We start from the raw sequence: 11413 nt of genomic DNA on the forward strand, positions 1-11413 counted from the left end.
CAGAAACCTGCAATCACATTAGTCTGTGATTGATGTTTAATAGGGAAAATGACAGCTGCAGAGGACTGTGACGTCTGAAAAGCACCAATCGATGGACACAAAAGGACAGAAAGCAGGAGAGATCAGTGCGCATTAACTGCGCAGCAGGACTTGTATCACCAAATGGACTGAATGATCAATCCCTCCCACAGGTGCAGTCACCTCAAACGCCATTCGTTTTCATTAAGTGCAGAATAACTGTGTATCTAGAGGAGGAGCATGCGTTCAGTCACGTCAGCTGTAATTCATGTTGTTTGATTTTTGCTTTGTCAGAACCGTCTCGTTCACATTGAAGTTTAAGATCTGCCACTCTTCGGATTGAATGTTACAGAATTTGTGAGACGTAAAATTATTCTCACTTCCGGTCAGACACACCATCTTTTTACATTTTTATGTACACACAAAATAGTGTACCTTCTGAAGCAGTATGCAATAAAAAAACACACAACTAGTTCAAAGCAAACCAGGGCCACAAAACCCAACAGTTAATAAAAACTCAACAATAAAAAAACACACAATATATCAATAGCAAACCATATATATATAAACAACATAAACTATATATATATATATATATATATATTATATTATATATATTGTTTACGCTCAATAAAACATGTGCAACAACTCCTGAATGAACTTCATCCTCCTCAAGAGGGACAGGTCAAAATGTGTCCAAAACTAGATTCCTATAACACTACCATTCGATTCGTGGTGAAACTGTGCTGAAGACTGCACCATAACGAGCACCCCTTAAATTTAAATACGTTACATGGCCTATCCTTCAGCCGTGTACCCACCTTCTATTTCTACGTGTGATTTGATTGAATTCTCGCGAGAGGTACTCGCAGTGTTATATCTCTGGCTGAGAGTAATATATGTTGTTTGTGTAAGATTCACAAAAACAGCGGCTTTTCTGTCCGGGTTAGGGAAGCTGTAGCGCTACATTGTTAATGCCAGTAGACAAGGAGCGTCAGCACCAGGTTAGTACATTTATAGAGACCAGTAAGTAATATATTTACCGGTATTAATATTATAGGCCGTTTTGAAGGACAGTGTCTTATTTCAACAAGCGGTGTCAATGACTTTGTTTGTATAGGGGAAAGTAGCAACAAGAAAATGGTATAATCAGATTCCGTGAGCATATAATGCAGTAGCTACTGTCCTTCCTGGCAATTGAATAGACGTGTCTTCATTTTTAATATCTTAATTGTAATCTTTATATTTTAATTTTGCTTAGTAATAACAGAATATGACAGAACCATCAACAAAGATGCCAACTGCTACGGTTTGGCCGTAGCAACTATGGTTTTCAGGCTCTGCTACGGTGATACGGGCCAAGTTAAAAAAGAAAATACGTTTTTTTTTTTTTTTTTTATAAATTAGACTTGCGTCAGTGCTCCTGTGTTAATGATGGTGTGAGTTTCCGCGTTCCCATTTTTTGTATCCGTGATTGGCTTGTGGTTTAAAAAAAAAAAAAACACACACAGTACCTAGACCATTTACAATGGGCCATGCACGGTAGTCAAGGCTTTTCCACTGTTGGGAAAAGAAAAAAAAAGACGATCAGTGATTGGTCGGCCAAGATATAACAAAAAGCGCCTTGGCAACAAGCAAATGGTAAATAGCAGCGGTAACTTTTTCATTCAATTTTTAATAAAGGAAATGGCAACACAAAAAAAGACCGCGGCTGAATTCACAAAGGTTCAAAGAGGATTACATCAAGAAGTATACATTCATAAAAAAAAAAGTAAGATATCAGAACATCATGCTTACTGTGAGTACTGCAGGTGCGATTTAAGTGTCAAGCATGGGGGAATAAATGATATTGATGAACACGTCAGAACCTTGAAACATGAGAGAAATTCACGGGGAGCTCAGGAAAATAGATCATTGGATTGTTTTTTTAAACAGATGGCGAAAATGACGTGATTAAAGCGGACTCTTTTTACGAACTTCATTTTAGAGCACAATTTACCAATTGCTGTTGCAGATCACATAGGCCCACTTGTGAAAGTGGCTCTTCCTGATAGTAAAATCGCATCCAAGTATGGCTGTGCGAGGAGCAAAACGACAGCAATCGTTGAAACTTTAGCATCTGTTTCAGCTACTGAACAGGCCTCGGTTTTGAAAAGTAATTTTTTTGCCATTGCAACCGACGGCAGTAGTGACATCGAGACTCAGTTGTAATACGTTACTTCAGTGAAGAAATTGGCAAAGTGGTAACGCAGCTGCTTGCTTTACCATCATGCGAGGGTATATCGGCAACCGGATCAAATATCTTTAAGACTGTGGATACAGTATTTAAGCCATTTGAAATACCGTGGAAAAATTGTGTTGCATTTGGAGCAGATAATGCAGCTGTAATGCTGGGTGTACATAAAGGTGTATCTGCCTATGTAAAATTCTGTCAATTCTGTCCATGTAGAGGGTTGTCCCTGTCATTTAATTCACATTGCTGCCCAGTCGGCTGCAAAGAGATTGCCAGCAAGAATCGACGAACTCCTGATAAAGAACATAAGAAAGTTTACAAACGAGAGGAGGCCATTCGGCCCATCTTGCTTGTTTGGTTGTTAGTAGCTTATTGATCCCAGAATCTCATCAAGCAGCTTCTTGAAGGATCCCAGGGTGTCAGCTTCAACCACATTACCGGGGAGTTGATTCCAGACCCTCACAATTCTCTGTGTAAAAAAGTGCCTCCTATTTTCTGTTCTGAATGCCCCTTTGTCTAATCTCCATTTGTGACCCCTGGTCCTTGTTTCTTTTTTCAGGCTGAAAAAGTTCCTTGGGTCGACACTGTCAATACTTTTTAGAATTTTGAATGCTCGAATTAGGTCGCCACGTAGTCTTCTTTGTTCAAGACTGAACAGATTCAATTCTTTTAGCCTGTCTGCATATGACATGCCTTTTAAGCCCGGAATAATTCTGGTTGCTCTTCTTTGCACTCTTTCTAGAGCAGCAATATCTTTTTTTATAGCGAGGTGACCAGAACTGCACACAATATTCAAGATGAGGTCTTACTAGTGCATTGTACAGTTGTAACATTCCCTTGGTTTAAATTCAACACTTTTCACAATGTATCTGAGCATCTTGTTAGCCTTTTTTATAGCTTCCCCACATTGTCTAGATGAAGACATTTCTGAGTCAACAAAAACTCCTAGGTCTTTTTCATAGATTCCTTCTCCAATTTCGGTATCTCCCATATGATATTTATAATGCACATTTTTATTTCCTGCGTGCAGTACCTTACACTTTTCTCTATTAAATGTCATTTGCCATGTGTCTGCCCAGTTCTGAATCTTGTCTAGATCATTTTGAATGACCTTTGCTGCTACAACAGTGTTTGCCACTCCTCCTACTTTTGTGTCATCTGCAAATTTAACAAGTTTGCTTACTATACCAGAATCTAAATCATTAATGTAGATTAGGAATAGCAGAGGACCTAATACTGATCCCTGTGGTACACCACTGGTTACCATACTCCATTCTGAGGTTTTTCCTCTAATCAGTACTTTCTGTTTTCTACATGTTAACCACTCCTTAATCCATGTACATGTGTTTCCTTGAATCCCAACTGCGTTCAGTTTGAGAATTAATCTTTTGTGTGGGACTTTGTCAAAAGCTTTCTGGAAATCTAAATAAACCATGTCATATGCTTTGCAATTATCCATTATCGATGTTGCATCCTCAAAAAAATCAAGCAAGTTAGTTAGACACGATCTCCCTTTCCTAAAACCATGTTGACTGTCTCCCAGGACCCTGTTACCATATAGGTAATTTTCCATTTTGGATCTTATTATAGTTTCCATAAGTTTGCATATAATAGAAGTCAGGCTTACTGGTCTGTAGTTCCCTGGTTCAGTTTTGTTTCCCTTTTTGTGGATTGGTATTATGTTTGCAATTTTCCAGTCTGTCGGTACCACCCCTGTGTCAAGAGACTGCTGCATGATCTTGGTTAGCGGTTTGTAAATTACTTCTTTCATTTCTTTGAGTACTACTGGGAGGATCTCATCCGGCCCAGGGGATTTGTTTATTTTAAGAGCTCCTAGTCCCTTTAACACTTCTGCCTCAGTTATGCTAAAGTTATTTAAAACTGGATAGGAACTGGATGACATGTGGGGCATGTTGTCAGTATCTTCCTTTGTAAAAACCTGTGAAAAGTAATCATTTTAATAATTTGCTATTTTTTTTCTTCATCTACGATTTTGCCATTTGTATCTCTTAAACATTTAATCTCCTCTACATATATTACTGTCTAGACAAAAGTGGCAAGCGGCACAAGCAGTTGAAACAGTGCCAGGACTTGTGTGGCACCGAAGCAAGAAAGATTTTGAAACATGTGAACACCAGGTTTGTGCTTAAGAATAACTTGTATGTGTATATGTGAAAAGTATTGTACATTAAGTCCCTGTCTACACACACAAACCGCATTTTAGAAAAGCATTCTAATTAATCCAGGTCAGAGCGACCATACTAAATACTGTTTCTGATTGTAATGTGTTGATAAATTACTAAAATAGCTTGGTTGTAGTTCCTAGCAGCGCAGTGTAATACCATACATACCATTTGATTTTATTTAAATAACGACGATGTCTTGCCTTTTCCATGAATTACTTACTGTAGGTGGCTCAGCCTGGGCAAGTGTATTGATAGATTGCTGCAGCAGTGGCCAGCACTAGTGGAATTCTGCAAAGTAAACAAAGGTATAGACCTAAACTATGCTTTCATTATACTGTACTGTATCATTTTAAAGCAGTGTTTTTTAGTTTGATGGTCAATAATAAATGGTAATTGTTTTGTTCATTTCATCGTGTCCCAGCAAGGTAGCTAATAAAGCCAAGTCTAGTGAGCCAGCCATGACTAAAGGGCATCCACGCAAGCCATCCTCTGCAGTGGCAGAAGCTAGTAAAAGTATGTGTAACTATTTTGTGCTGCCAGACTAGATTTATTTTCAAAATGCCCTGTTTGTTTGGTCTATATTTATGCACATGGGAAACAAATAATTTGTACCTAATTTAATCAGAAAATACATTTTGTTTTTGACTTGTGCTTTTTTTTAGACAATTGTACGTTTGTTTGTGAAAACGTCTTATGGTAACATGCTTTCAATTACTGGTAGGCCCAGTTGTGACCTCAAGTGAGTTGTTCAATGATTCTGTCAGTGTGAAATTGAAGGCTGGTAAGGTGTCTTCTGCACCTAATCAAGGTACCATTTAATCTGTTAGTACAGTCTAATCTATAATGGAAGATTTTAAAAAGAGTAGTTACACTAATCTTTCTTTTAAATAGTAGCTTCTATTTTAATCTATTTGTGTGAAATTACATTTTAGTTTTATTTTAATATTTGTTTTTAAACGTAGTCACTGTACAGTCTATATGTGTTTTTCTAGTATTAAAGGTCAGCAATATTAATTAATGCAAAGTAACACTACATTACTAATGATTAAATGTCAAAATGAAGATTACAGTAAAATAACATAAGTATTGTATGCAAAGGATGGAAGTATAAGATACCTATCTGTAGACTTAGAAAATATATTGCTTGTTTTTCAGAAAGGTTGAAGGAGAAGATAGTTGTTAGCAAGAAGAGTGGTGTAAAACCTACAATACCAGCTGGCAAGCCAGACACCAGGTTCTGTAGAATACAGCGCAGGCTAGAAAATCCCCTAGTGAAGCTAACCTGTCTGTTTCTGCAGGCCTCCTTACCATGTTTTGAGGGCTTAAATGCACTTCTGCAGAGAGAAGAGCCATTTATTCAGGTTCTAAAACGAGAATTGGATTCCTTGCATTTACTCCTTCTCAGCAAATTCATTAATCCTGTAGTAATCACTAGTGTGAGGTCTACAATCACAATTAATGTAAGGGACAGAAAGAATCAGAGGGACAGAGAAGATCTAGTGATTGGCACCAAAACCAGACAGTACTTAGAGGAATGCAAGGAGGGAGGGAAGCTCTCTAAAGAGGAGAAAAATACATTTTTTTGTCAGAGAGTATTACGCAGAGGCCAGTTCTTATATTACCAGCAAATTGCCATTGCATGAGGCGCTCTTACACCATGCAGAAGTGGCTGACATCAGTCAAAGGACAAATGTCAAATTTGAATCTGTGATGTATTTTGTCAGAAGATTTGATTTGGTCTCAGTTGATAGGCTCGATCATTTGGAAAATGAGTTTGTTGCATACCAAGTAGAGAACATTCCTGAAGATATTCTTTGGTCAGACAGGGCAGATGTAATTTGAGTCACGGTCAAGAAAGAGGTCTTACTGGGACACAGACATAAAACTATGATTTTAATAAAGCATCTATTTTTATGACAATTAAATAATTAGCTCTGAGTTACATTTCTGTCTAAGCAGTATATTGTTGGATATCGATTGATTTTCTCAAGTGCATGAAGCGGGCGTGGTTAGGGTATGCTAGGGTTTTCTTGATGCTTAGCTCACCAGGTGCTAGAATTTCCATTTTCAAGTGTTGGCATCTCTGCATCAAGCGAGATTAACAGCTAGACTATTTTCAAAGTAAACTTTAAGGGTTTAAATCTAGTTAAACAAACAGCTTAACAAATATATATATATATATATATATATATATATATAAACATTTTAGTAATTTTCTGTTAATAATTAAACCGCATTTGAGAGAGTGGTTCTTTCTGCATTGTCATTGTCCGCTAGGGGTATGAAGCGAATTGGCAATCAGTCAGTATTTATTTTATATAGCGCCTGTCATAGTGGACCACCATCACAAACTGCTTTACAAGATAGTGAGAAATAATATATTAAATACAGTGAAATCCAGGGCATAGTACACTATCTTACGTTAGACGTTGTTGTAAGTGATACTCTGGGAGGGAAAGTTAGGGACAGACCTTTGAGATGTTTCAGAGGTGGTAGAAGGAGGCTTTGATTACAGAGGAGATTTGGGCATCAAAGGAGAGGTTACTATCCAGAAATACACCAAGGCTCGTACAGTGGGGGAAAGCAGCAGCAGACAGTTTCCAAGGTTCAAGGCAGTAATATTGAGATTTTTTCAAGAATTACATGCTACTTATGTTTCAATAGTTGAAGATGAAAATGTGAAAATAAATTCTTGCCTTGGATACTTTTTTTTTAATAATAAACCTTCTACAATATCCCCCTTTTTTAAATGTTATCACTTTTGTATTATTATTATTATTATTATTATTATTATTATTATTATTATTATTATTATTTTCTCTATTTTGAAACAATGTTGCTGCCATTTGTCCTGGAATCCATTCGTTTAGTCTCAAATACATGGCCTTTTTTCTGTTGCCACATTCTTTAACCTCTTAGACTTTTTTACTGATACCATTTCAACCAATACATTATATTTCTAGCTATAAATATAAGGGTCAGGCTATATAGAAGCCACTTTGTGCTAAGGTTGTGGGGAAGTACAATAGTGGATGGTGGCAGGTGGAAACAGCACATGATGGGCAACAGGATCCTTAGAAAACTACCATGGGTCAAGGGATGCTTGTCTCTTCTAGGAGTGAAACGCTTTGTTGTGTATCGGTGAATCGTGGTACTTTACATGATATATCTTGTTGAGGTATGTATCATTTGTGACATAAGACCAAAAACAAAGTAGCTCATTGTTCACCAAGGGTTTCTTGAGTGAAGAATAAATGTGTTTTATAGTTGGTATGAATACATGCTCTCCCTAACTTATTTAATTGACAATAGTTCTCCATTTAATGATCATTTGATGTTATGATGCATTATACAAGTAGAGACTCAGGACCGTCATGTATGCTGATACATATCTGAAGTTAGGATATCATTAAAACACCCCGTGTAAGTTACATCCCCAAGGTTAAAGCAGGGATGGGGATCTTTAACAAGAAGCCTGACGGAGCCGCTTGTTTTAGGTAATCTAACCAGGTATTAAGGATGTAATTAATGGTGTTGCTTTTTGTTCTGTAATTCACCAGGTCTTTAGCACCCCAGCTCAGTTTCCAGACTCCTCCAGGATGCTTTGGATCCAATCTCTTCTTAACCGTGTGCATCGTAAAGTTCAGCAGCAGACATAAACCCCACTGATTTTCAGCTTGGTGAGTGACCACCACTGCTCAAACTCAAACTTCCTTATAATGCTGAATGCATATTTAAATGTATTCCTTCATTTAATTTTCATTTTAAAAAGTCTATAAAGCCCTTTTGTAATGTTTCCCAGCATCAGTATTTTGTAGGTTATACAATGTCAAGCCCCTTACCATATGTCTTAATCTTGGACTAGATAAGGTGGTCGAGATAATCAGTGGTGTCCGAAACCAAAGCTTGAATTAAAATACCAAAACTTTGTAAAAAAAAAAAAAAAAAAAAGTAGTCTTTTATTCTTCTTTTAGAATGTGTAAACATATATCCTAGAGGAACTGTTGTAACAAGACTAATACTTTTTTTTTCTGCTTGATTGTTAGCTGAAAATCCAAAGGACTGTAGTCTTCACTCATTATCTGTATCTGTGGTGCATTCCTATGGCTTCAAGACCATCTGAAATGCCAGGTGAGTAGCTGTTTGCTGTTGTACATTCACATGTGACTTCCTCAGTAAGCAAACCTTATTTGTTTATGTTGTCCAAAGGTGTACAAACAACATTTATTAGTGTATGTAAAAGACTGTAGTAAATACTGAATATGAAATTGACCTTACACTTTATGCTTCCTACTGAATAAAGATCTTTCCCCAACCGTTAACTCTGCTAAATTTTTTTTTTTTTTTTTTAAGGTTGAAAAACTGCAATTTAACTTAGAACCAAACAACTAACTAATATATTGAAGGTCACTTGAGCACTCAGCTGTTTGTTTCTCAGTTCTGTAACTCTGACATGGAATTTCCACCTATCAAAGTTAGACAGGAAACAACTTTTCGAATATGTTTCCTTCTACTTGTGAGCTGTTCCAAATGGTTGTCCCACTCGTCTTGTCACCCAGCCCTGGAGTCGGGAGGTTCGGAGGAGATGCTTGGGTCACTGTCTCTGCCGATCTGGATGAATCGGCATGCATTCAGCTATGATGACGCCCTTGATGACCTGGGCCCCATGACTCCACCCCCTTCAGACATCAGTGCCAACATATTGTGGAAGAAGCCTGTTATCCCAGAGAGGAAGTACCAGCATCTCTCTAAGGTATCAGAAAAACCTCTTCCTCCTTTCTCTCATTCTCTGGCCCCCCGCTCACTCTCCCCTGTAGAAAAAAAAGCAGTCATCCTTCTAGGAAAGTCACATTTTCTACGAAGCCACCTCTTTCTCTTCCCATGTCTTTCTCACTTCCCCCTCTGTATCTCTTCTCCTACAGAAACAGCTTGTGATTGAGCCGTATGATATGAAAAACAATATGATGTGCATAATCATATGCAGACCACTGTAATACATGATTCATGAACAAGGTCCTGTAATTTGTATAAGTTTATCAGTGTTTGTAGAAAAATAAAATATTGATGTATAGTTGCAGTATATTGCTGATGAAGTTAACCTGCATCAGTTCTTCTGTATGTTAAATAGACCACCTAGTACTACACTACTTACAAATATAGCTTTGTAAAAACCTTGTCATTTTCATTAAATAAAATACTAGACCATGACGCGTGTGTTAAAAGTAATATTGTGATGATTACTGTATAAAATGATCATTATTAATATACTGTTTGTTACAAGGCAAATTGAAGGTGGCGGAACACGCGATCCATTTCTAAAAATATATAGTCATGAAAGAAAGTATATTGTTTCACCGCTGTTGCTCAAAAGCTCTTGTAGTATCTGACCCGCTATTCCTGACAGCACAGGCACTGCTGTCTGACAGAGATGGGTGCTTATGTTTTAGGAAACCCCTCTCGGGTAGTTGAATGGAACATGCAGTTCAAAGTTGCTGCTACTGTTGACATTTTAGAATATTTTACTAGGAGAAAGCCCATCCTTCTGTTCTAAGAGACCACCTGTCCGATGGAACAGCAGTACAGAAATAAACTAATTGCATACTCTTCATTTGTCAACTTTTTTTCTTTCTGGTTTTGTCTGTTATAGTCCCTTATGCCCTGGATTTTCAGTCTACTGGCACCTTGGCAGAATTCAGGTCACTGTCTTATCACTGCTCGTTTTTAAACAAATCAGCCTTTTCATTTTGTTGTGCAGGTAGAAGAAAACGGGCAGGTCCTCCCCCCTTTCCATGCCAGTGGCACTGCTAGCAAGCCCGCTGTGCCAGTGGTTAAGACGAAGGCTACATCCGTCATCATGAACTCGTTTATCACAAGTAAGAGAAAGGAGCTATTCTTTTTGTATGTAAGAGAGATAGGGCTTCATAGGGGGTGCATTAGGGATGGATCTGGCTATTTATCTAGTTTATGACAGTAACAACATAGAAAGGTAATGATATTGCAATCCAGTATTATATGTTATGGTCCTGCTGGACTACTTTTTATATGAAGTTTAATTGGATCAAATGACTATTTGCGAACAAAACTAGACTTAAATAATGATTCATTTATTTACTCTAGAACCATTTTGTATACAGAAAGCAGCAATATAGTGCCTTTTGTCCTGTATCATAAGACACAGCATACACCCCTCTCACAGAATGATGTATTGCTTAAAGAAAATATCCTGTATAAAACTGTCCTATGAACAATGATTCATCCAGTAGTGAGCTAGCAGTGAGTTGATTTAAAATCAAATAGTGTAGCTCTGCACTGTCACTGGTTTAAATACAGGGCTTCAAGGTTTGTTTGCTTTTCAGATTACACTATGTAACACAATTTTTGTTCCTGGGTAGTAAGTGTTATTTCCTAATTGCTTATGCCTCAAAAGTATAGAAAATGGCTATTATTCCCCACAAACTTTGCTTTTGTGACCAGGACAGGATATTTTGAAATGTACTATTTCCAATGAGAAAACGGGCAAATGTGTCTTTTCGTTCACATAAAGTCAGAAAAAAACAACATATGAATCCAAATTAACATGTATTTATACTAAAGTAATACAAAAATGACTACAAAAGATTTAGAAGCGAGTAGTTTTTCGAGATTTACGATTATACTGTAAATTTACTGCCCAGGAACAAAAAAAAAAAATAATAATAATTGTTACACGGTGTTATTTACGAAATGCAATTTCAAAGAGTAGATGATTTTATATAAGACTAAAGTTACAGACTATTTGTTTATCAACAGGGTATTTTTAATCAATTTTATTTCAGACTTAAGTGGCAAACCACTGCCATGTCAAACGGATGAAAAGATGATAATGTTGCTCAGCCAGTTTTGAAAGCAGGGAGTCTGGGTACCCTGTTCCTACAGCTCTTGTTATTGCCCAGGGGACCATGTTACAGAACTGTTTCCTAACTTAGCTTTGCTACCT

At 37.3% G+C, this 11413-nt stretch overlaps 1 protein-coding gene across 4 annotated transcripts in view; it reads left to right on the forward strand.

Moving 5' to 3' along the window:
* Positions 1–876: 876 nt before the first annotated feature.
* LOC121324555 (putative monooxygenase p33MONOX) overlaps positions 877–11413 on the forward strand; it is an 18556-nt gene continuing 8019 nt past the window's right edge. The window contains exons 1-7 of one of the 4 annotated variants that reach the window (XM_041266595.1): positions 878–1022; positions 4299–4389; positions 4663–4742; positions 7998–8117; positions 8484–8568; positions 8997–9190; positions 10193–10310. In XM_041266595.1, the coding sequence (XP_041122529.1) occupies positions 8541–8568; positions 8997–9190; positions 10193–10310 (340 nt within the window). In that variant the 5' untranslated portion in view covers positions 878–1022; positions 4299–4389; positions 4663–4742; positions 7998–8117; positions 8484–8540. Of the gene's footprint in view, positions 1023–4298; positions 4390–4662; positions 4743–7997; positions 8118–8483; positions 8569–8996; positions 9191–10192; positions 10311–11413 lie in introns of all 4 variants that reach the window. The other 3 variants (XM_041266594.1, XM_041266596.1, XM_041266593.1) reach the window with 3 other exon arrangements.

The sequence above is a fragment of the Polyodon spathula genome, chromosome 12 (assembly GCF_017654505.1).
Source record: "Polyodon spathula isolate WHYD16114869_AA chromosome 12, ASM1765450v1, whole genome shotgun sequence".
Taxonomy (NCBI): Eukaryota; Metazoa; Chordata; class Actinopteri; order Acipenseriformes; family Polyodontidae; genus Polyodon; species Polyodon spathula.